The sequence below is a fragment of the Chrysemys picta genome, chromosome 5 (genome assembly GCF_011386835.1).
Source record: "Chrysemys picta bellii isolate R12L10 chromosome 5, ASM1138683v2, whole genome shotgun sequence".
Classification (NCBI taxonomy): domain Eukaryota; kingdom Metazoa; phylum Chordata; order Testudines; family Emydidae; genus Chrysemys; species Chrysemys picta.
The window spans coordinates 99,603,014-99,629,563 of record NC_088795.1 but is presented as its reverse complement, the minus strand read 5'-3'; the positions used below and the strand labels follow the sequence as shown (position 1 = coordinate 99,629,563).

Here is a 26,550-nt window from a genome sequence, read left to right as displayed (position 1 = left end):
ACAGATTAGAATGAGTCTCTACGCACTTATGGTCTCCATGACCGGTACCCACAGAACATGGAAAATCAAGCTGCATGAATAACTGGTCTGGCTAATGAAGCCAGATTTTTTCCCTCTCTACAAGGAAAACTGCAGACTTAGATGCGGTAATGTTAATCCTGCAATGTTAACTATGTTGGTGAGGATGGTATAGGCCAACTATACCTTGCAGCTAATTAGCATGATCTTGGACCTTTATCCGGTATCTATCACCTGGGGGTTAGAATGGAAAGATAGTGTGCCTCCCTATTCCATGGTGCAAATGAATTAAAAAAGGAGAAGAGAAGAAGAATAAAGTAAACAGACAACAGCTTTTATTTAAACAAATAACTTAATAAGAAACAATAGTGAACTGTGGTTTGGCAGTTTGGGTTTAAAATCCAGGCCCAGCCAAGTAGGTACCCTGGCAATAAATAAATATACACAAAACAAAAATACTCCAGATACTACACTGCTTTTAGTTGTTGATAGGCAGTAGATGGTATGACACCATTGTCACAGGCAACTGATGGGCCCTGGGTCTCAACCGCTTCTTAAATGGAGCTCAACAGGCTGTGCTGATGCTAAAGAGAGGCTTGGTTCTGTGATCACCTGAGGGTGAGTGATCAACACGACCTCTGTACCTTTCTCTGAAAATGATGTTGGGTTCAGAGATAGGTAAGCACAGTTACAGTTCTTAATGCTGATGACTTCCTTTCCTTTCCTTGCCTTTATTTTCTGATCTTCTGGTCCACGTCACCGTGCAAATACAACAGTACCGTGGCTGCCTCTAGGATGGACAGCAGCTAGGCAGCCGGTGCTCAGAGTTTATGTAGGCACAAGCGCACCAAAGTTCTGAGGTAAAACCAGCACATCCCCTGCTGGAACCTGTCTGAACCAGTTCTATGCTGACCGTTGGCTGCCTTTCCCGCCAAAGTTCCAAAATCTTCAACAAGAAGTTAAACGAAGATGGAGTCGAGCTGTTGTTTGGTAGGCACGCCATTTTGAATTTCAGACTCCATATGTAATACATGGTCAAATACCTTAACCAAATGTAAAGGCATAAAATATAACTTATTCTAAAGCACAAAGCAACTTGTAATCTCTATTTCATATACAAAAACACATTACAGTAAATACAGTCCTTGGTGTAGTGCCCAGCCCCTGAGAGAGCTTCTTTGGATATCTTTCTTGCCAATTTTCAGTGCACAATTTTTCCTTCTACCCACAAGGTTTGTTGTTAAATGGGATTCTACAGCTTCTCTGTGATTTACCTCGTGTCTGTGGTTTTTGTTTTTAATTCAGCTAATGGCTGTGACCCTCCATAAAAAATTGAAAAAAAAAAAATCTGCTTACTGAGCATACTTTGCTATCTTTAATATCTGTTCTTACATTCAATATTTCTGTTCATCTTTCTGTTAGCAGCAAACAGTAACTCTGAAGAGCTTTTTTAAGAAAAGAAATGGCTTTGAAAGCAGCATAACAGTAGTAGCATATTTCTTTGCTTTTTTTTTTAACAGTCCGAAGCACAAAATACACTAATGATCCAGCTGACATCACATGAAGCTTGAGGATCTAATAGAAGCTGTAAATGTAGTAGGATTGTTTTATAAACTAGCTGCATGTCGTTCTTGATGATGAATGGCTGCTCTACTCTGAACCAGCATTACATAAAACATTTTATAGTAAGCTTTTCCTTAAGAACAAGAGTGTATCCTGTTATTTGGGATAATTGGTAAATAAATGAAATGTTTAAACAAATTCTTTATGTCTTCACCCATTCTGTTTGTCTAGCAGCAAGAGTTGTAACTGTTAAAGGGAATCGCAATGTAATAGGAAACAGATGGTAATGACTACATCTAATTACAATGGGGGTGGTGCAGGTACCGGGATCTGACCCATTTTTATCTTATTTACTGACACAGGAAATGTTGGTCAATGAAATTTATCAGACATTCTTTGCAAGGTCATGAATTTATCTTTTTTATATAATTAGGCCATATCTTCAGCTGGTGTAAAGTGAAGTTAATCGAGTTATGTTGATTTCAACCAAGTGTGGATCTGGCCCATGACAAGAGCTTTCCTGTTCTTCAAAGTTGCCTTATCTTTTCTGTGGGTTAAATTTTGGGTTGTTTACTGTTGAAATTAGTGAGGATAGAGAAAAGTTTAGTTGGCCTAATGCTTTGTCAAACACACACAGCGTAGTTCCTATAAACAAAGTATTATTGGATATGTTTGAGGGCAATCTGTTTTATTGACCATGGCAAAGATTTGATACATTTCTCCTGAACATTCTATCTGTTCTAAGGATCCAACATTCTTCTGGTTTTGAGAAAGACCAATCTACCAGAACTTTATTTGGCAGGCTTGATAACTGATCCAGTATTAGGAGCTGGAAAACCTCCTTCTGATCTGTTTATTTAGTAACAGAAATTCTGTGGTTTTCCTTGTTTGTTTCCAAATGATTTTTATAATGCTATTTCATATATCTGCAATCATTTTATCATGTATGCTTGTGTGTAAAATTTGGAACAGGAAATATAGTTAAGGAAGTGCATTTATTTTTATAGCCGATATTCTGTCTTTTGAAAATAAACTATTTTTTTCCAACTGTCAATCTTTTGAGATGACATATGAGGGGTCCAAAATTAAGATCATAGAGCATTTCTAAATTGGCTGGAAGTAGCACTCTTAAATCTTTAAATGAGTTTATCATGTGTTTAAATCAAAATTTGTTTCTCATTCTGGGATATTTATTGCCTCTCTCTGTTTAATTATTGCTTATTACCCTCCTGGATTTTTGATTTCCTTTGTTATCTCCTAGGGTGAGGTAGTACAGGAATTCTTGACTAGTGGGGTTTGAGCTGCCCCGGTGGTAAGGCAATGCTCATTGGTTTGCACCCTATTGCTAGTGGGAGAAGAAAAGCACCAACATCCTGTAATTAGTAAAACCCAACAAAAACTGAGAAAGCAGAGGGATGGAACAGGTCATTTCCTTCTGCAGCTACTCTCTTTGCTCCACCCAGCCCACAGCATCTCCTCAGCACTCCACATTTTCCTCAGTGCTCATCTCTGGAGGAGCTGAATTCTGTATGGGTAGAAAGAGAGGAAGCACTTGTATCAGTCTCTCACCAGCCAGCCCCACCTACATTTCCCCAGTCCATGCAGCATCCTAAAAATGCAGAAACAGTTTCTGGCTGTATCTACCTAAATCCCACAATCCAACGTAGCCACTTAAAACTGTGGTATTTGAGTGGAGCACTCCAGTAAACCATGGATGGAAAAAGTATTGAACCCCTGAGTTAACAGATTTTGATTTCAAATAACGTGACAATATACTTATACAGTAGAACCTCAGAGTTACGAACACCAGAGTTACGAACTCATCAGTCAACCACACACTTCATTTAGAACCGGAATTACACAATCAGGCAGCAGCAAAGACCAGAAAAAAAGAAAAAGAAAAAAAGCAAATACTACACAGTACTGTGTTAAACGTAAACTACTAACAAAATAAAGGGAAAGTAGCAATTTTCTTCTGCATAGTAAAGTTTCAAAGCTGTATTAAGACAATGTTCAGTTGTAAACTTTTGAAAGAACAACCATAAAGTTTTGTTCAGAGTTATAACGAACCTCCATTTCCAAGTTGTTCATAAGTCTGAGGTTCTACTATAACACAATTTTATGTTGTCTCTCTGCTATTGTTACCCCTTCTATTGTGCTATTTCTAACTTTCTGGGCCAAACATTCCAATGTAAAGGGCAGAGGGGAAATCCCTATCTTGGTCCTCAAAGTATCTTAAACCTCTGAACTTGCTACCATTTATTCTGACTAGCTTGGGTTGTATGTAGGTCTGTGCTCATATCAAAAGTTAGAACCCATGCATGACAATGTTGTTTTTTGTAATTAGCCCTGATTAACAATCTAATCTTGTGTTGCTATTTGTTGGTTGATTATTTTTTTAACTGCTAAATCACTTTAGATGAGCTTTAAAATTAGTCAAAGTTGTTCTTAGATAGGTGCAATCTTGATTTTATCAAGAAATTCAGACAAAAACAAAAGGTTACTAAGATTTGAAATTTATTTGTCAATAAAAAGTGCATAGTACAAGCCCTTTATCCCAGTTCCAAATACTCAGTAGAAGATTAATAGTAAACCTCAAATGGCACAGACATTGTTTTTGTTTGGCATGAGTCAGACATTTTAAACCACCAATTTACATCAGGTACATCACATTATCATTTTTCATCTTTCGGTAACAAACATTACAAGGCTAAGTGATCTGCAGACACTATATGAACACACATGATTTTTCATTTCAGAATATAATAATTGTGTTAAGCAGATGCTAAAATACTATTATTTTAACAAGTTATAAACGAAGGTATAAACTTAAACTCTCTTCTTTATTTCTTTAATTTCTACAACTTTCTTGTCTCTTATTAGCTGAGCCTCAAACCTTTAATATAAAATTGATCATGGTCTTAAACTTTACATTCCACTAATCTCTTCCAAGGGGTTCCTCTTAAAATTTACAGTGTTCAGTTTTGTAATCATGATGCAGTTATTTCATCACAAATTATTATTATGGGCTAGATTCTGCCACCCTTATTAATGATGCTGCAGTTAGAACATTCTCTGACAATAGTCAAACTAATTACAATGGAACAAACGGAGTAAAATAACATGAATAAAAGTGACAAAATACAGCCTTATAATAGCTACTTTTACTTTAAGCAGTAATATTGGTCTGAAGTTTACATACTGGAGAGAATATCTCAGAATTTAAAAGGGATACATGTTGGCATGGGATAGTGGCCTGGCTACGTAGCAAAACATTTTGCTATACAGTATTTCCACTGCTTCTCTTTCACAAAGAAAATTTAAAATAGAAATTTACATAAGGAAAGTACATATGTATAAAACCATTTGGACAACATTTTGACTAGCAAAATTTTAAGAAAAAAAAAGTTGATTCAACACAGAACACAATTAAAAATTTCTCAGATTACAACGTGCAAACATCTATGACTATATATTGGCCAAAATTTCAAAGCAGGGTGCACAAAGCAAGCCTTCTATATACATATTAGGGCATCTAAATAGAAGTGGTCTGATCTTCAGAGGTGCTGAGTACCTGCAAGTCATATTGACTTCAACAGGAGCAGGGTTTGCTCAGTACGTCTGAAATGAAGCCCCTTCCAGTTAGGTGCTTACATATGGAGATAGGCTTTTAACTTAATGCACCCAAGTTTGAAGACTTTTGGCCATTGACAGAGGTGTCCCTAGGGTATGGTGAATTGGGGCGACCGCTCTGGGCCCCGCACTTTGGGGGGCCCCACAGGCTGGCGTGATTGGCCAGCGCAGTCAGTCCTGGAAGTGACGGGTTGGTCCCGGAAGTGACGGATTGTCACTTCCGCCCTGGGCTCCACATATCCCTAGGGACGGCCCTGGCCACTGATTCCTGGCTGGGGGGGGGGGAGGGGGGTAGGCAATGTAAGTATTTTTTTTGTTGGTTCCATAAAAAGATACCACATTACCTACACTGTTCAAAATGTTATTCCAAACAAAGATGTACTAGGTAAAAACTAGCAGTTGATAGCGTATCCCAGTAATATCCTTACAGTGTTTGTGGCCTATACTGCCATCAGTCATATTGGGACAAATTCTCTCGATTACACTGTTGCAATCCCACTGTCTTCAGTAAGGTTGCCTCAGGCTAACAGACAATTTGGCCCAATATTATTATTTTACTAATGCTCCCTATCTATAGGTGCTGTATTACACAACATACTGCTACAGAGAAGTTCAGTGGTGCAGTTATGTACATCAAATTATAAAAGCAATTTTTCAGATCTGTACTGTATGTTTACAAGACAATTTGGATGACCTGCCATTTACCCTGAGGAGGACAACCCTATCTCTGATAACAAAGGGATCCAACATGGTATTCTTCCAGGGCCCAGTTATGCAAATCTTTACTCATGTGAGTACCTCCTATGGCTACTTGCAAAAGTAAGCAGTTCTCATGTGAGTAAAAGCTTGCAGGATCAGGCCATTAATTCCCCGCATATTTGTTCTCCTTACTTTTGTGGAAAGTACCTCCATAGCCATCTGGTCACACAAAACTGTCCTTTACATTATTCTCATTAATTTCTCAAATTGATCAGAAAAATATAGTGTGTTACTTTTCTGTACATCTTTAAAATGTTCTTAAATTATTTAATGTATGTTTAAAAAAAAGTCACTCTCACTAGTTCAAACGGAAGATGCATATGCACACACACACACACAAAAGGGAAAATATATGCCATAGATCTTCACCTGCAATTTCTGTTTTGAACAAACCAACAACGAACAGATAAGAATCAAAAGTAATATATATATTACTTTTACTTATATATTTACAATATATAAGTAAAAACCAAATTGTAAGTAAGTGACAATAACTTTCTGAAGTTAATGACTGGTTAATAACATTTTGATCTTGTTATGTGTTGCAGCAAAAAATTTAAGATATTGATTATTATAAGATTATACTCAGGACAGAAAATTATAATGGATACTTGTCACTAGATTTTTCTTTTTGTAAAGTTTGTAAACAATTCTCTTTTAGAATTTAGTAGCCCAAGTTGTCTTTAAAAATATACTGAATCAGACAGCTCATTTATTGGTGAATGTATTTAATTTCATTTTGGTGATAATAATCTTTTGTGTAAATTCCTTACACGTCAGAAAAGTTTTTGATGGTGATAATTCTCAGACACATACTCATGCACACACACATAGATGTACATTCATTACAGCAGATGATCCATGCTTTTGTAACAGCCTAAAAACTAGGTTAGCGGTCCAAAGAGTTAAAGCTGCTCTGAACAGCAAGGTAAAGGTAAAGTAATTTCACTTTTTCTACCCAAAACTCAAGCTAATGTTTGCAACTAAGTTTCCAAAATATGCAGGGGAAAAAAAAAAGAGAACAAATCTGAATAATAACTTTGAATGACTATAAATGCACAAGGATTTAAATTTTCCTTCAATTATGCCAGAGACCACTGCAAAGAAATTATGTATTGTAATCATTGAAACAAAAAGAGAATGAGTGGAATGTCCACAGTAAAACAACAACCAAAACCCCACCCCCTGCAGCTCCTTATTGTTTATTCAAATATCACCTACTAGGAATGGTAATATATAAAGCAAGAATTAATTTAAAAGTGAAATAGCTACTAGCTGTTCCATACCAAAATAATATCATCCTGCTTTATGTAAATGCAAAAGGAAAATAGTATTGAATGGGATTTTGTACTCTGATCACTTGCGTTCATTTGGTCGTGCAAGGTTTTAGCTGTCGAGCATTTCCAGAATTACAAGGTCTAATCCACGGGTGGGGCTGGTGGTTCTTGTCCCTGGTTGTACAAAAGGAAAAAAAAAAAATGCACTGATTTGGAAATTCTAGTCTACCAAGCATGACTTATAAAAAGAATGAATACAAAGGAGATACATGCTTCCTGTTTTTTAAATCCTCCTCCAATATTCAAAGTAAATAACAAACAGATGCAATTCTGTTTTTCCCTTCAGCATGGATTTTGCCAACCCCCAACTACAGACCCAAAGGTCCCATTTCCACTCTTATTTGTTTGCTTACATTCCTCCCAGCTTGACAGTGTGCTGGGATCACTGATCTTCCCCCAGGTTGAAGACAACTGGCTGGATGCAGCTTCAACTGATGGAGAGTTATTTGAGTATGTAGGAATTTAGGCCTTTACATTAGGCCTGCGTGAACTATGGTTTTAAATTGAGTTTGGATTTTAGCATGAGTGATAGGTGTAAAGCATGTGACCAGAAAGAATTAGAATTGCCAATTTTGGTTGGACATATTCCTGGAGGTTTCATCACAACATAATCTTTCATTCCTGGAAACTCCAGGGCTATCATGGAGGGTTGGCAACCCTAGAAGGAATAAGATAATGAAAAAGGAGGATTGTTTGTATAAAACTTGTAGTGACCTTTAAAATACCAGCGTATCTTATTTAAGGTTTGGGTTGAGATAACAGAAATTAAGAAAATATAGCTAATTAGATATCAGGTGCAGTAAATAACTGGTCTTTTTCATTTGTTATAAAACAATGCTTAGTTTAGTGGTTAGAAAGAAATATGGCAAAATAACATAAGAAAACCTTGAAGAAACAGGCCCAATCACTAATCTTGTCTTGACCAGAGCAGAGGACAGGGTTCAGACCTAAGCTGTTTCATCTGATCTGAGTCAAGTTCTGATAATCAGCAATGATATCACTTGTTTGTTATAGTGTATAAAAAAAGCAAAGTTTTCTAGGGGTTCTTTGTCAGAGCTTTCCTTGATCCCCTGGAGCCATGCTATGATGGAAAGGTGTCTCCCAGGACTGAACCTGTTGTGAGTATTCAGCCAACGCTTATAACTGTAATTGTTGCTAGGGCATAGAATATCAGAGCATATATGCTTATACTGATATTTTGGATGCAACCAACGCCTAATGGCCTTTGGACCAATAAGTGCTTCAGTGGAAACTGAGTCATGATAAAAATAAAATTACTAGGAAAATTATTTCCAACAGAATCCAGCAGTGTTGTCGTCACAGCACACTCTATCCCACTTGTGCTCTTCTGTACAGCAGACTCCAAGGGTGGCCTCAGTAAGTCTATGTTCAGTTTGGTTTGGTTTTGGAAGTGGAGTCCTACTCTGATGGGTGACTTTGTGATATTCCATATGTAAGGATCTAAGAATTAGAACCTGGGTCTGCAGAGCCTGGGACATCTGATATTCCCACCGTGCCCATGCAGAGCTATAGCCAGGAGCACTATGGAGAGTAGGCACCGCAAGAAGCGCCATCCAAGAGACCCAGAGTGACAGTACCCTGCAGCCCTCTGATTGGCTAAGTGTCCTATTTAACCCCAGGGGTTGCCCCAGAAAGTTGTTTGGGTAACCACACAGAGTTTGGCCTGTGGCAATGCTAGACTTTGCTTGATCTCTGGCCTCTGACTCCAGCTTGACCCTGACTCTTGCTTATGGAACCTGGCCCTTGTGAGTCCTCCAACTCCTGCCTGGTGACTACTGGCCCTGATGCGGAGAACTCACCCCACCTATGACCGTTAGGTCAGACCATCTATGCCCTGGTCCTTTACACCATGTTTATCATCTCAACTATTTCCACATCATATGTGCTCAGTGTAAAGTTAAAAAAAATGGGGGGGGGGTGTTAATCACCATCCTAAAACCACATCTCAGTTCTTGCCATCTTGATAAAGATTCTGCAGATCAAATTGAGGCCCTCGGTTACTCCTGTGCATCTTGTGGGTTTGAGTGGGTATTACTGATCAGAACATAACACTACAGTTTATGGTTCACCACAAGGAATAGAATCCAGCTCAATCTAAGGCAGAGTGATTTAGCTGTGCTGGCCCTGCAGGACTCACAGAAGTATAATCAGTGAAAACTTACACTATGTCTACACTGCACACTTCACAAGAGTGTGGCTGTGCCACTGCAGCTGCGTCTTTGTAAGGTGCACTGTGTAGCTGCTCTTTATCGCTAGGAGAGCTCTCCCGGTGAAAAAATAAAATCACCCCCAATGAGGGGTGGTAGCTTTTTCACCAGGAGCATGGTTCCCACTGACAAAGCGCTGTCCACACCAGTGCTTTTCGTCGTTAAAACTTTTGTCGTTCAGGAGAGTGTTTGTTCACACCCCTGAGTGACAAAAGTTTTAAGGACAAAAGTGTCAGTGTAGACATAGCCTTAGTTTTGTCAATAAAATAGGCAGAGGGAGCAGATCTATTCACTGAAAAGATGCTGTTTTTACAGTTACTTTTCAGAATATAATCACACTTTAAACAAAAGACTTAATTATTTCTAGTCTGAGAAACTTTTGCAGAAGGGAACATATACATTTTAATATTAATGTGGTACCAAGAAAGCATAGGAAAACAGTTTTGGGGAAAAACTAATGAATATAATGTAGTGTACTTTTAAATGTTCCTAAATCTAGATATTTTATTTAGATTCTTTAGGTAGATTGCTTCAAGACACAGACATACTTACATTATGTGGACTGGCTGGTTTTCCAGCCATGTTGGATCCTCTTAGATTAGTTGGTCTCAGCAAAAACAAGACAAGAGCGATAACCACCCAGGCCATCATTATCATGGCAATACTGATGCCGTTATCACCAGAGGAATTTGGTCCTGGCACTACAGACAGAGAAAACTAAATTATAAAAGCGTGTGGGAGCAGAGTCTTTTTATCAGCATGAAAATGTAAACAACCCAAGTATCAGACCAAACTACAACAGTTTGGGTTCACAGCTGTGATTATTCTGTCTGCTTGGCTTTACGATTCACAATTTTTTGTAAAGTTGACAAAAAAGTGCCAATTTCCTAAAGCTGCAATTAAATTCCCTCTTAATGGGTTGCAGATAAAAAGAGCACACTATGTTACTGTGGGCAGAGTATACAAAGACCAGTGTTCAGAATGATTTTCAACTTATATCAGTGCAAAGCAACAACATAATATTATACATATAACAATATAAGTGAAATATTCCACACTTGTAGGGGGAATGGTGCATGATTTCCATAGCCCATTTTTATAGGCCATTCATGCTGCAAACCCCAATGCAGCATTCAGAGTTGTTAGCCTCCACTTGCTCTTAAGCAATCTTGTATATGAAGGAACAAGGAAGGCGTCTAGTTCTTTGTGTAACCCACAGTAGATGAGCATGAGTCTTTGTTCCCCTCTACTGGCTGATCTACATAGGTGGAGGAGTCTACTACAACTGCTGCCTAATAAAGCTAGTGGGAAAAGCTTGCTTTTAACACTGAAGGTCCAGGTTCAAACCCTGCTATCACAGCCCAAGCACAGAGGATCGTTATACCTACTTGCGAAAAGAAGTTTGCAAACCACTCAGAATAAATTGTTTACTGTTAATTTAGCTCTCCAATTGTTTCCAAGGAGACTGATGTTTCTAAATTTGATGGAAATTCAAAATTATGTATTGCAAAGATTGTGCAAACAGATGTCTGTCTTGGCATTAGTCATGAGCTTGGTGTGGCAAAGATTTCTCATTTAAGTATTTGACTCAATATGTGAGCTGTGTGGTGGTCACTGAGATCATGTTCCCTAACAGAGTGGCATAACTACTATAAACTACTTCCCTTTCTTCCTAAAACCAAAATATTGGTGTGTCAGGGTACAGGAGGTCCTTAATTTCTGTGAAGAAGAGTGCTGCAGGAGGCAGAGGCAGGGACTGATAAAAAAGGGAAGCCGATATACTGATATTTGCAACAAAATAACAAATGGAACTACAGCATATTTCCACAAAATTGAGAAATTCCCCTGAATGGAGTTGTCTGGTTGTACTACCAGGGAGAAATAAGTATTTAAAGTCTCCCAAATATCTGATTATTTGCATATTCAAAATATGCAGCCTTTTTCCTGAGATCAGTGTTGCCAGGTTTAGCACATTAGCTGCACGTTTCTGCTACAAGTAGTAGTGAAATGCTAGTATTTAAAATTACCTTCATTAAGCATTTGATTTAACATCCCATCATGCTGAATTCCTTCTTTCAGGCTCATAATATCTTTTGAATCCAACAGCAAAATTGTCATTGACTTTACGTGGTGTAGTTTGTGTATTACTCATCAGAAGGTAACTAATGCAATGCTATTGGGAGGTAATCTTCAGAACAAGAAAAGCTAGATGATTTTATTTATTAAAGTTTAGATTTTGTACAAAACCTCAAAGTCCGGGGAAAATCCAGAGGGAGAACCAGGCCTTGAAATTTGCAGGTTTTTAGCATCCACTCATTTCTATTATCTTTGACAATTACATATAGACAGGTTTCAGAGTAGCAGCCGTGTTAGTCTGTATCCGCAAAAAGAACAGGAGTACTTGTGGCACCTTAGAGACTAACAAATTTATTAGAGCATAAGCTTTCGTGGACTACAGCCCACTTCTTCAGATGCATACAGAGCTCTGTATACATCCGAAGAAGTGGGCTGTAGTCCACGAAAGCTTATGCTCTAATAAATTTGTTAGTCTCTAAGGTGCCACAAGTACTCCTGTTCTTTTTACATATAGAGTCTTTCACCTCTACCATGCTGGTTTAAATCTGGCCTATGTCAATGTTTACTGGAAGTTACCACCAGTAATAGCTGTTTGATGATCTATTTGCAGTGAGTGGGGTGGGGTCAGTCAAGTTCCTTGAGCACAAGTTTTCACAATGGAAAACTATTATCACTGTTGTCCCCTTTAATGGCATTTTCAAGCGAGCCCAAGGGCTCAGTGGGCACAGAGAACTATTTCCTCATCCATGAAGGTGATGTCTACATAACAGAGTTAAGGCAAGCTAATCGGCTATGGTGGGGAAGCTTGCAGGACTGCTGCCCACAACACAGCTCTTCTGTAATACAAGACTTCATGATCCAGAGCCATCGATCTGATATCCTTCATGTACATAAAATTCACTCAAAAATATAACAGAAAAATTGGGATGAATTATGAAAAATTAGACCTCAGCAGCACTTTCTCAGACCCAATGAGACAACTCTTTTGATTTTATGAACTAAAGGAATTGCTATTAAACTCCTGCTTTTCAAATCTTTGAAATGGAGACATCTCAAATCTGGAAAAGCTGCTAACATAGAACGGGTTCAACTATAAATGCCAATTACAAAAAAACATTCTAATGAGAGTTTGAAGGTCAGCCACTCTGGGTATGGGTCAGAAGGAGATCTAGCAGGTGCAAAATGAGAATATATAGTAACAGGATATGTAACTTTCAGTTTGCTAGTTATGACATAAAATACTGATTCAGACCAGCATGTATAATTTTGCAGGCAAGCGTTCAGCTTGCAGTCTTGTTCTGTACAAGTGAAACAACATTAATCAGCTTGGTGCATCAATATTTGAAACTTTGGGAGGCCTTTATGCATCACATCCCCATCACATAATACTTAACCCTGCCTCAGAACAGACGTGTAGACTAGTTGACCTTTGAGGTCCCTCTAGGGCTTCTGATTTTAGGTTTTAACCAATGAACACCAACAAAACATTCCTGATACTAAAAAAAATTAAAATAAAAAAACCCTATTGTATATCCTATTAACACCAGAAAAGAACTGGAAATGGTTACTTGTACCTAAGGGTTTGTCTACACAAAGAAGAAGTAGTGTGGACTACAGGGGTGTGATTTTTAAAGTGTACTAATGCATTGCACATTGATTGATCCATGCAGATCCTGTTGGTGTGCACTAAAGGTTCCCTAGTGTGCTTTAACACAGTGGTTCTCAACCAAGGATATGCATATACCCCTGGGAGTACACAGATGTCTTCCACGGGGTACATCAACTCATCTAGGTATTTGCCTAGTTTTACAACAGGCTACATAAAAAGCACTAGCAAAGTCAGTACAAACTAAATTTTCATACAGACAATGACTTGTTTATACTGCTCTATATACTATACACTGAAACGTAAATACAATATTTATATTCCAATTGATTTATTTTATAATTATATGGTAAAAATGAGAAAGTAAGCAATTTTTCAGTAATAGTGTGCTGTGACACTTTTGTATTTTTATGTCTGATTTTGTAAGCAAGTAGTCTGTAAGTGAGGTAAAACTTGGGGTACGCAAGACAAATCAGACTCCTGAAAGGGGTACAGTAGTCTGGAAAGGTTGAGAGCCGCCACTGCTTTAATGTAGTGCTTTTGAAACAGTACTGTGTTAAAGCGCAGTAGGGAATATTACAGAGAGATTAGAATACTCATTACAAGAGTGTATATTGTAATGTATATACATTAACAAGTCATCAAAACACGTAAGGACAAGCTTAACTTTGAGCACATGCTTAAGTCCACCCCGTTCATAAAAGTTCAGCAAGTACTTAAATGCTTTGCTAACTTGGGTCCTAAAGTCACATATCATTTGAGGGGGCACTGGTTACCCTAATGCTATGTTCAGCAGAAACTCAACTGACTAACCAGTTTCACAAACTTCAATTGTCAAAAACCCAGTTGTGTTAGCAATGCCATGTTAATGTATTTTGACTGTATTCACATTCTTTTTATTCCCATTGAGTAAATTTCACTCAGGTACAGAGGGGCGGCATAAGGAGACCCAATTACATCCCATGATACAGTTAAAACATGCCTTGGTCTTGCAGAGCAGAGAACAAGCCCTATTTTAGTTGTGTCCCTAAATCAGGTTATAGCCTTGGTGTTGCAGGGCTAGAGAACATGCAGGGTACATGGTAAAAACAGTTCGGTCCTGTGTACACGGCAAGGTCAACTCATAGTTTAAGTGTGCTGGGAAATTACTATGTGTAACCGGTTCCCTCATGTGTAAATGGCCCATGGTGGATGGCCAAAGATGATTCAAAGTCTTTAGAATTTAAGTTATAATACTTCAGAGTTGGGATTGATTCAAAATGGGAAATGAGGAGGTTAAGTGTGATATATTAGAACTTTTCAACTGACCTAATAGTCTATTAATCCTACCTATATCTGCTCTATCCCAGAAAGATTTTGTTTAATTTAATAGGAGTTCTCACCCATGTGAAGGATCTGAATTATACCCTTAAAGTTCATCCATGAATCACAAGAGACTTTACATCAGTTCTGATCTGCATTCACCATACTAAAATTGTAGACTACCTTTCTGAGTCATTGTACTGACTTGCAACATTAACAGTCACAGATGACTACTCCTTAAATATTGCCTGCTTTGTTTCCAGGTAGTCTGATAAACTTTGAAATAAATTAGTGTTATTCATCTTGTGCTCATTTGTAAGAGTCAAGGGAGTCCAACCTACTGCACTACCATCTGCCAGCTCCTTCTTCTCTCCCCCCTTAGTTCTCTGATCCTCCCTCTTTTTCTGTTCTTTCCTCCCTTCCAGTTCTCCCTATGGTCTTTGATTCCCTTCTCCTCCCCCTCACTAATCTTCAGATTTGCAAGGATGTGCCCTGCCTTCTCAGGTTAGCCTCCTATAGAACACATCTCTTTCTAATCTCTCCTGCCTCTGTGGCCATGATCAAGAAATGGTAATTTGTTAACCACTGGAATAATTTCCCAAGGATCATGGTATATTCTACATCCCTGGCAATTTTAAAATCAAGATTGGATGTTTTTCTAAAAGATATGAGCTAGGCATTATTTTGGGGAGGTTCTATGGCCTGTGTTATACAGGAGGCGAGACTAAATAATCAAAATGGTCTGTTCTGAACTTAGAATCTATGAAAAAATTAGGCCTTGTCTACACTACCAAGTTTTGTCACAAAACTGATGTTGACACTCAAAAAATCGGCATAATAAAAATCAGAATGTCATGTTCACATTTGCTCCCTCTGTCAGCAGAGTGCGTCCACAGTTGGAGCACTATCACTGACAGTGTGGGTAATATGCTGTGGGTACCTATCCCACCTTCCAGCTCGACACCTTTTGTCGCTAGGTGTTGTGGAATGAGTCGCGGCACATCTTGGGACCGGGCTCAATGTTCCGTGAGGCATTGCTTTCTGTCCCAGCACTCCATGGGCTTGCAGCTTTCTTCTGTGGAATTTTTCAATGACCCTTCTTTGCTGTGCACCCCGGCATTTTTGTCAGAAGGGATGGATCCCGCACTACTCTCCTATGCTCTGTTACCTGTCATGAAGACATTGTGAAGGGCAGTGGAGTTAATCGCAAAGTTCCTAACTGAAGAAGACTCCCAGTTGCCTGACATGCTGTGTGATATGGATAGGAGCAATTTCAGATTGCTTTTGGCATTACAGATCAGCTGCACAGGGTAGACCGTTGCTTTTGGGCTCGAGAAACAAGCACTGAATGGTGAGATCGTATCATCATGCAGGTATGGGATGATGAGCAATGGCTACAGAACTTTCGGATGTGGAAAGACACCTTCCTGGAATTATGTGCAGAGCTCACCCCAGCACTGCGGCGCACGGACACCAGAATGACTCTGGGAAATGTGCATGAAATAGTGGATGGCTTTGCAGAAACGGGGTTCCCTAACTGTAGAGGGGCGATAGATGGCACATATATTCCAAATTTGGCACCAGACCACCTTGTGATGGAGTACATCAATAGAAGGGTTACTTCTCCAGGGTGTTGCAAGCACTTGTGGATCACCATGGGCATTTCACTGACATCAACGCGGGATGGTCTGGGAAGGTGCACGACACACACATGCATCTTCAGGAACAATGCACAGATGATTGTTAAATTCATGCACAGCATTGAAATATTTCAATAAAATACACCTTTTGCAACATAACAATCACTTTCTCACTGACTGTTGGCAAGTACACATCTCTGCGAACACCCAAAGCATGGTGAGTGTTGGCAGGGTGGGGAGGGGGGGCTCCACCTGGGGAAAAAGGCACTCACTCTGCAAAGGCTGTAGTGCAGCTGACCTGGGAAAAAAATCCTAAAACTCTCACATACTTTCCACGGGCAGGGGTCATTCTAGCAGATATCTCACTGCTAAGGGTAAGCAGGGAAGCGAGGGTACATCTACTACATTTGTGGCTTCCACGCTGCTCCCTATGCTGTTCACCTGTGTGACACTTTGGTCACTGCACCAGTGATTGCCGAATGGTGCGGGAAATTTTCCTACAATGGGGAAAGGAACAAAGCCAAGGAAGCCTCAGCAGAGGATTACCAGTACCTCTAGGAAACTTTCCTGGAGAGCTCTCTGGAGGATTCCCATGAGATCTCAGCGTGCATCAACACCCTGTTTCCCTGTGTAGCTAATCAGTATGGGATGTCCAGCTCACAGAAACACAGCCAGCCTTGCACATTTCTATACCCTGAACCCACCTCCACACTACACAAACCACAGCCACTTACCAGACGTCTCCTCTCCTGCTTCTTGCTCACTGGAGAGCAACTGCTGAGACTGACTAGACACCTCTGGAGTGGTGAACAGTTCCTGGCTGCCTGCACCACCAGGTGACCCTACCGGGAGTTCCACATCATCATCTAACTCCACCTCTTCATCAATGACTTTGTCCTCTGGGTTAGGTCCTCTTTCCACCGCCTCCAGTCCCGCCAAGTATCCATGGGGATCTTGGTGGTGGATGTGGGGTCACCACCGAGGATAACACCCAGTTCCTTATAGAACCAGCAGGTCTCAGGTGCAGCTCCCTTATGGTATGCTTGCTTCAGCTCCTTTATCTTCGCTCTGCACTGCAGCGTGTCCCGATCGTAACCTTTTTCACACAAGCCTTGAGAAATGTGCCTGTAAGTGTCACAATTCCTATGGCTCAAGCGCATCTGGGACTGCACAGCCTCCTCTCCCCATATACTGAGCACATCTAGCAGCTCTGCAGTGATAACCTGCCATGGTCACCTGGGAAGATGAGATGAGACCTCTCCACGAAACAGGAAATGGAATTTCAAAAATTCCCAGGGCTTCTAAGGGGGAGGGGCGGATGGTTGTTTACCTGGCTGCAGGGCATTGGAGTTCAAACTGCTGACCAGAGCAGTCATGATGGGCTTTATGGGACACCTACTGGAGGCCAATTAAAGCAATAAAATCAAGCATGGTGTCTACACTGGCACTTCGTTGACAAAAATTTAAAGGAAAAAGCCTTATGTCTCTCGTCAGGGTGGTTGTATTTTGTCACCAAAACAGGGCATTTTTGCCACCAAAAGTTGCCTCGCAGTGTGTATGCATTCACTGTTTTGTCGACAAAAGCTGCCTTTTGTCAACAAAACTTTGTAGGGTAGACAAGGCCTAATAGATCAAATTGAAAGGGCAAGGTAGACCATGCACTGACCTTGCCAGAAGCAGAGATTAAACACTACAAGGCTCAAGATCCAGGAGGGACCTCCTCCCAATGGGAGAGCAGAAAGGAAATACTACACAAAGTACTCCACTGCTAACTATTGGTTGCCTTTCCTTCCCTTCCCTCAGTATGGCATATTCTCAGAATGCAGAAACAATGGGAGTCAGCACTGTAAGAGCTGAGTGAACAGACAAACAACAAAAGAGCACCAGAGAGAGGGTCTATATTCTAAGAACTTGATTGAAAGGTCAGGAGATGACCAACTTCTATTCTGCATAGGTCCTTATACCACGTCATTACTCCAGGAGCAAATAGCCTTCTAGTAGTGCCTTAAGCGATGTGACTAGCATCTATCATGTATGGTCTGTTCTTTTTCTCTCTCGGCAGGAGGAGAACTGTGTGTATGCATTTAATGTACTCATTGCTTTGTGTTTCTATTAGAGAAGGCAGGTCAAAGAAGTGAACCTTGCACTTGGACTGAAAGATGGTGAGGTCTGTGACGACTTTTAGTAGAGCTGGGCACTTAACTGATTTTTCAGTCTCTGGCAGTCAGGGGTAGGGGGAAATTTTTTCATTCCACCCAACCCCAAATATTTTCAGAATTTTCAACAAATCTAAAAAGTCAATAACAAGTTCATTTCAGGTCAAACAAAATGTTGTTGGACCCAAAACTTCTTGTTTTTTTTCTGGGCATTTTTAGACTTTTATAATAATCACCAGGCTACAGAGTCATTTTTTCTCTACCTGGCCCAGTGAATACATGATTATTTATACAAAGTGGAACAGCTTCAACAGAAGAGAAGGAAAAACCCACCCCAGAATATGCTATAGCCCTGGTGGTTAGGACACTCACCTTGCAGAGTGAAGATCTGAGTTCAAATCCCTGGTCTAGAGCAGGGATTCAAACCTGGGTCTCCCACATGAATACCCTAACCACTGGGATAGTGCGTATAAGTGCATGTCTAAGTTCTCTTGTATATCTAGCTCCAAATTTTTTTTTGTCCAAAACTATTCAGCAAATGTGTGTCAAATTCATGAAGTTTGTTGACCCAAAACTGCATTTTTTGGTGAACAAACTATTTAAAAAAAAAAAAAAAAAAAGCCCAGCTATAGTCCTTTATTTCTGGGGGAGTTAAATTCCACAGTCTCAGATTAACCCCCAAGAAAGCTCTATCTCCTGCACAGTGAAGGCAGAAAGTTCCATTGTTCCAGAGAAGCAGAATTTATGACCAAAGTCCTCATCTTGGAACTTCAAGCTATCACTTAGAAGTTCTAAGGCCAAGGCATTGAGCACCTTGACGATAAGGACCAAGACCTTGAACATGACTTGAAGTTCTATGCAAAGACAGTGTGGAGAATGGAGGACAGGTTTGATGTGGTTGGAGTAGCCACCCTTGCTAAGGAGACATGCAGCAGAGTTCTGTTCCAGCTGGAGATTCCTAAGCATTGATGGCTTTACTGCTGTAGTCCAGATGGATGGTGATACAGGTATATATAATTGAGACAGGTCACCATCTGCCAAGATGGGACAGAAGCTTCTAGACAACTGGAGATGGTAGAAAGCATCCTTGCAGATGCTGCCACGTGAGAGCTTTGTGTCAGCAAGGAATTCATGAGCACTCCTAAACTACAGATGGAAATGACCAATTTATGGGTGTGCACCTTCAATTAAAGCAGCCTCTACCATGGCTGGAAAGTCTCAGAGTGCTTTCCTTTGCCCACAAACATCATCCTTCTCTTCTCGGGTTCCGCTTCAACCATCCATGAGCTGATCCTATACAAACAGTGGGTCATCTTGTCGGTAGTAGTATGATCCTATCTGGTGAAAGATAGGTAATGCTATGTGCCATCTGCATACTGCAGGCACGTGAGTCCATGTCATCTTACCTTTCACCTAATAGCTGCAACTGCTCTGTCGCTTGATCTGTGAATTGAGGCAAAAAGCTATGATTCATCCACTCTACGTAAAGTGTGGCTTCTCCCCTTCCACTTATGTTAAGAGATTTCCTGAGTAACAGATTCTGAAGAATCCTACACCCTCCCTAACTAAGGCATATAGGTAAAGGAAGCAAGTTCAATCACAACTGAAATTAAGGTTGAACTGGGATCTGAGATGCAGTGGGAATGGGGCCAAATAGTGTTAGGATAACTGGTGAATAGCCTAAGTTTGGCTAGAACCTGATTCTAACACAGTTGGACCCATCCAAACTGTATTACAACCTTGTTCAGCTACAAACTGTGCTTAAGCACATAGGTTAAACTCAGTTCCCTGGTCACTGTACAGGATCCTGAGAGCAAAGGAGAGATAGCTAGGAGAGAGGAATAGAGCTTCTAATGTTTGTGTAGCACCTTATACAGTATTTTCAAAGTGCTAATGTACGATTACTAACTACCCTGAGCAACACTCCCTTATTGTATCATGTGCTTCCTTGCCTAAGTTATAAATTAGAATCCTTGTTACTCTAAAGAGATATATAAAAGGCTTTAAGATGACCTCTTTAGTTTGTAGTTACACAACTCCCCAAGAAATCTTTCAGTTAAAATCCTCCACTATGAAGAACAGGTCCAGTTTGCAATACAAGCTGAACTCTAATGATACCTACCCCTAAGAGAGATAGTAAAAATAAACATTGGCTGGATGCAAGCTCCAAAAAATCTTAAATTTGGGGTTAAAGGATACATTTCACAGAAAGAATCATAATCCACAGTGTTTAGGGAGTTTACATGGATTTCTGTCATTGCCTCTCCTTAGTTGGTAGCAACAGAAAAACATGATACACCTATGACATCACTGAGCCACAGCCCTGTTGTTTCCCAAACCAAAACACACATAAATCTCAGCAGTTACTTCTATGATCTGTAGCCATAGGATTTGTCTAGAACAACATGAGCAGCTGGCTTTCCAGAAGGAAACATGAACCACCAGAATGAACTGTCAGGGGAGAATTAAAGCAAGAATTTTGGGATCTGGGCCCAGCAGTGAAGAACTATGAATCAGTAAATGGCAGGAACCATAGTACCGAGCTGATTGCTGCTAGCCAGCGAGTCACTTGCTGCTGGTGCAAGACTTAGGAAAAAGGAGCGGGATTCTAGATCCATCACAACTGTAGACTCATGACAACCTGATTTAAGGGAAAGGAACAGGGAGGCAATGAATGGAAGTCATGCCTCATGCCTGTCTGTCTGAGAGTGAGGGTGAGGGTGGATGTGACGTCTCATGGAGCAGGGCCCAGAATAGTCATAACCCACCTTAGAAAACAACAGTTCCAGCAGATTCTCCAGGCTCAATCTGTTTATTCTGTTATTTGATTCTTGAGAGTTTTACAACACTTGTTGTTTACCCAATTAAAAAACAGTCAGTCAAAATGTCATCCTAAGTCATTAACAGAAAGTGACCCCCCCACTGGAACTAAACTGTGCATATTATAAAATAATTGAATAGAACTTGGCTCTTCTATACAATACCCATCAGCCCAAGGATCTCAAAGTGCTTCACGAACATTAATGAACTAAGCCTCATGCCCCCTCACCCCCAACTGGGAAGGAGGAAGTATTACCATTTATTTTATAGATGGGTTACTTGTCACAAAGCAAGTCTGTGGCAGAGACAGGAACACAACTCCCAACGCAGGTGAATACTGAAACTGCTAGACCATGCTATCACTATCCCCTGACATACATGCCCCTTTTTCCTTCTCAGAAGTTGCTTGCAACTCATTGTAAAATTCCATACCTGTGAAAGAGGCTAAATGCCATCTAAGGATCATTTTAAATTAGGATCATCCTCCCTGGACCAGTTGAGCCAGATTTACAACCAGAATACAGTGGTGGCATGGTGCAAAGCAGCTGCACCACGCTGGAAGAAGAAGATGTCCTTTTCCAATCCTTATCTGATTGGACTAACTTTACACTGATTCTTGCTGAGCAGACAGTTACTCTTCAGATATCTGATTTTGGACAAACAGTAAGTAAATTTTTAAAGCCATGATTATATGCAATTTGCATGAATATCAGGTGATTGCAGAAAGCAAAGCATTTGTAACTCAACCATTCTAAAAGGCCAAATAAATCTAAATTGTTGTACCTTCTTATATGAATAATGATCATTAAAGTACAAGCTGTGATTCTTTTGCCTTCTTTCATTCCTTTTAATGGCAACTGGGAAAATCTAATGGCACATCTGCACTATAAGCATAACTGAGTCAGAGATCCTGGTTACAACATAGCTGTGTCCTGACCCATTACGACACTGCACTACACAGTTGTATCTGTCATGTGGACAGGACTCAACTGTGTTTTATCTGAATCCTGTAACTAAGATAAAACCTTGGACATAACAATAAGCTTTAAGAGTAAACATGAATGGTGTTCTAATTAGGACAACACATTTTGATGTGTATTTTCAGCAAGCTTCTACTCAGACACATTTGTCTCCATACTTTGCAGGTGCAAACCCATAAAAATTCTTTAATATATTCAGATGTTTGTCCTTGCCAGAGTGCAGACATGTATAGGAGCCCAGGTGTGGTGAGGTATGTCTGCCCCAGAGCATCCCCTGCTGACCTAGTGTGGTGCTGCAAGCACTTCCTGCCTCAGTTTCCTTTTTCTCAGGACTCTTTCAGAACTCCACAAAGTCCAAACAGACGTAAGACAAAATTCCCGTGCTAGGCTTCTACTTATTAAATACAAATAAACTTCAAATATAGTCTGTCCCCTTGGGCTCAGGTCTTACACTGCCCTTCTCCTTGGGTCATAGAATTATAGAATATCAGGGTTGGAAGGGACCTCATCAGGTCATCTAGTCCAACCCCCTGCTCAAAGCAGGACCAATCCCCAACTAAATCATCCCAGCCAGGGCTTCATCAAGCCTGACCTTAAAAACCTCTAAGGAAGAAGATTCCACCACCTCCCTAGGTAACCCATTCCAGTGCTTCACCACCATCCTAGTGAAAAAGTTTTTCCTAATATCCAACCTAAACCTCCCCCACTGCAACTTGAGACCATTACTCCTTGCTCTGTCATCCGGTACCACTGAGAACAGTCTAGATCTATCCTCTTTGGAACCCCCTTTCAGGTAGTTGAAAGCAGCTATCAAATCCCCCCCTCATTCTTCTCTTCTGCAGACTAAACAATCCCAGTTCCCGCAGCTTCTCCTCATAAGTCATGTGCTCCTGCTCCCTAATCATTTTTGTTGCCCTCTGCTGGACTCTTTCCAAATTTTCTACATCCTTCTTGTAGTGTGGGGCCCAAAACAGGACACAGTACTCCAGGTGAGGCCTCACCAATGCCGAATAGAGGGGAATGATCACGTCCCTCGATCTGCTGGCAATGCCCCTACTTATACAGCCCAAAATGCTGTTAGCCTTCTTGGCAACAAGGGCACACTGTTGACTCATATCCAGCTTCTCATTCACTGTAACCCCTAGGTCCTTTTCTGCAGAACTGCTGCCTAGCCACTCGGTCCCTAGTCTGTAGCAGTGCATGAGATTCTTCCATCCTAAGTGCAGGACTCTTCACTTGTCCTTGTTGAACCTCATCAGATTTCTTTTGGCTCAATTCTCTAATTTGTCTAGGTCCCTCTGTATCCTATCCCTACCCTCCAGCGTATCTACCACTCCTCCCAGGTTAGTGTCATCTTCAAACTTGCTAAAGGTGCAGTCCTGTGGTTCTCAGTCCTGGCCTCTCTGGTCTGTAGCCTCTCCCCTTGCACTCAGGGATTGCATAGCTCTCATCCGTGGGGCCTGTGGTTTCTGGGAGCTCCTCTCTCTCTTAGGCTATGTCCACACTGCAGAACTTACAGCGGCACAGCTGTACTGATACAGTTGCGTGCCATTGTAGTGCTGCTAGTGCAGATGCTCTAAGCTGATGGGAGAGAGCTCTTCTGTCAACTTAATTACTCCAGCCCCAATGAGCAGTGGTAGCTATGTTGGCAGGAGAATTGTCTACACCAGTGGTTCTGAACCAGGGGTCTAGGGCCCACTGGGGGGGCCACAATCAGGTTTCAGGGGTCCGCCAATCAGGGCTGGCATTAGACTTGCTGGGGCCCAGGGCAGAAAGCTGAAGCCCCACCACCTGAGGCTGAAGCCGAAGCCAAAGCAACTTAGGTTCACAGGGCCCCCCATAGTGTGGGGCCCCAGGCAGTTGTGCTGCTTACTATCCCCTAACGCTGGCCCTGACTTTTATATGCAGAAAAACAGTTGTTGTGGCACAGATGGGCCATGGAATTTTTATAGCATGTTGGGGGGGGGAGGGGGCTAAGAAAGTAAAAGGTTGAGAACCCTGGTCTACACCAGTGCTTAGGTCAGTATAACTTACGTCGCTCAAGGGGGTGGTTTATTCAAATCCTTGAGCAACGTTAAGTTACACCAACATAAGGTGTAGTGTATACGTGGTCTTAGAAGGACTTGTGTCTCTCTCAGCACCTTCCTCCAACTGAGCCTGATGGTCTTTTAGCAGGCCCACTAGGTGCTCGTTATTCAATTAATGAGGATAGGCTTGTTCCTGTAGCACCAGGACAGGTATGCATGTGGAAACAACTGGCTAAAAATCCATCCCTCAGAAACAGGCAGCTTAGTCAAGCATGTATGTGCACTACTTGGTTTCAGAGTAGCAGCCGTGTTAGTCTGTATCTGCAAAAAGAACAGGAATACTTGTGGCACCTTAGAGACTAACAAATTTATTTGAGCATAAGCTTTCCGATGAAGTGGGCTGTAGCCCACGAAAGCTTATGCTCAGATAAATTTGTTAGTCTCTAAGGTGCCACAAGTATTCCTGTTCTTTTTGCCACTACTTGGTTGAGCATTATGCTGCCTGGACATATGTGTCATTGAAGGTTTTATGCATTAACAAGCTTTGGGGTAAAATTTCCTAAGGCATCTAGTCATTTAGAAGCCTGAGGCCCATTTTCAAAGATGACTTTCAGTCAGACTTAGGCTCCTAAGGCTTAAGTTACTTTAGAAAATGGGCCTTAGGGTCCTAAATGAGATGCTTTTCAAAGCCTAAATTAGGCTCCTCAGTTAGGTGCTCTTGAAAATTTTACTCTATTGTTTTAACTACACTTCCCTGGCCCACTGCTGCTCACTCCCCCTCCAAATGCATTCACAGACAATAATGTTTGTATTACCGGACTACAAACTGTAACAACATAATGCTCAATTTTACCAGGCGGTGATCACTCTGCCACTCAAAACCTTCAGTGGAATCTCCACACAGATTCACTTCCATGTCTGAATTGATCCCATTTGGTTAACATGATGATGTCCAGTCAGTGTGCACTTATTATTTACAGGAAATTTACAGCATATTTTAAGCGAACATACACCTCAACACTGCTGTATTAGTGAAATGGCCACTGAGTCAGGGAGAAATGCCATCACACTCTACTTTAGTGTAGCATTTCTCAAATGCAGTCACCAGGGGCTTTTCTTGTGGCCATAGCCTACTGGGGTGTGATGGGGGGAGGCGGGGGAGCAGCAGCTCCTCCCCCTCCCTGGTGCTCCTGGATGCACAGCCTTGGTGTTGGTTGCTGGGGCTTCCAGCAAGAGTTGGGCAGCTGGTGGGGGTGGTGGGGCTCAGAATTTGGTCTTCAGCAGGGAGGAAGGCTCTGGTAGTGAGGCTTTGGCCTCTAGCCCTGGGCTCCGGCTGTGGGGCTTCAGGCTCTGGCCCCCCGCTGCTTTCCCCAGCCAACCCGCCCTCCCCAATTGCCCCTGCTGCCTACCCCGATCTCCCATCCAGGGCTTCATTTGTCCCCAGACTTCCTAGGGCTGAGTAAATCTGCTGTAAAAAGTGATACTTGTAAGTTGTTAATATCACTTTTCACAGCAGACTTACTAACTAGCAATAAATAAATTACAATGATTTGGACATGTGTATGTGCATATTTATTTGTATTTCCTAAAGGTAATTCAATATTTTAGGAAGAAGTGTGAGAGCGGCCACCTGCAAGAGTTGTCCTGAGAACCCCTGCCGTGTATACGGTGCATAATGGATCAGATTCCCTCACAGGCAGATGCTGGCAGAGGCCCTTCTGTGAAGGAAACTCTTCTTGGAGTGGAGGGGGGGGTCACAGTGATTCAAAGAGACTGCACAATCCTACAAGTGAATGGCACTAGCCATGGAGGGGGCATGACCCAGGCATTCAGGGGATGTATTGATTCAGCACAGTCCCACTGCAGTCTTTGCTGGCAGGGCTCCCATAGTGCTACATGTGGACATTAAAACCACCCTCTCCTGGCACAACCTCTGTGTATTGGAAAATCCATGATTCTCCTGCCTGGGGTGAATCCCACTTAGTACCATGGTCCTTGCAGGTGCAAGGAAGGTCAAGTTTGAACCCTGAAAGTTACTAGGCTAAATTCCATTAGACTTGGGGACAAATTGAGAAAGGTGCTGCACTCCTGCAACTCACATTGACACCAATGGGTTTCAGGGTTGCTCAGCCCAGGATGTGGCCCATAACATACATTAATTTAAAACTGACAAAGATTAATTCAAACCACAACTCTGCAAGAAAGAAAAAAAGATCCAGGCCATACAACATCTCATTTTAGTTAAATTATTGCTACTTATTTTGACTTTCACAGGAGTCCTAATCTCATACACTTCCAGTTAGAACACGGTTACTTACATTCTTGAAGGCATTCTGTGTCTGTGCAGTATGACTGGGATTGCCTCAACTGAAATGAATAAAAAGAAAGACCTCATCGTTAGGAAA

The 26,550-nt window shown here is 41.1% G+C and overlaps 1 protein-coding gene across 1 annotated transcript in view; it reads right to left on the bottom strand.

The window, feature by feature from the left end:
* Positions 1 to 4,081: 4,081 nt before the first annotated feature.
* Positions 4,082 to 26,550, bottom strand: part of SMIM14 (small integral membrane protein 14) — a 67,763-nt gene continuing 45,294 nt past the window's right edge. Inside the window, exons 3-5 of the mRNA XM_005286364.5 lie at positions 26,464 to 26,512; positions 10,091 to 10,239; positions 4,082 to 7,424 (exon numbers count right to left, since the gene is read on the bottom strand). Of these exons, the coding sequence (XP_005286421.1) occupies positions 7,392 to 7,424; positions 10,091 to 10,239; positions 26,464 to 26,512 (231 nt within the window). The 3' untranslated portion in view covers positions 4,082 to 7,391. The remainder of the gene's footprint in view (positions 7,425 to 10,090; positions 10,240 to 26,463; positions 26,513 to 26,550) is intronic.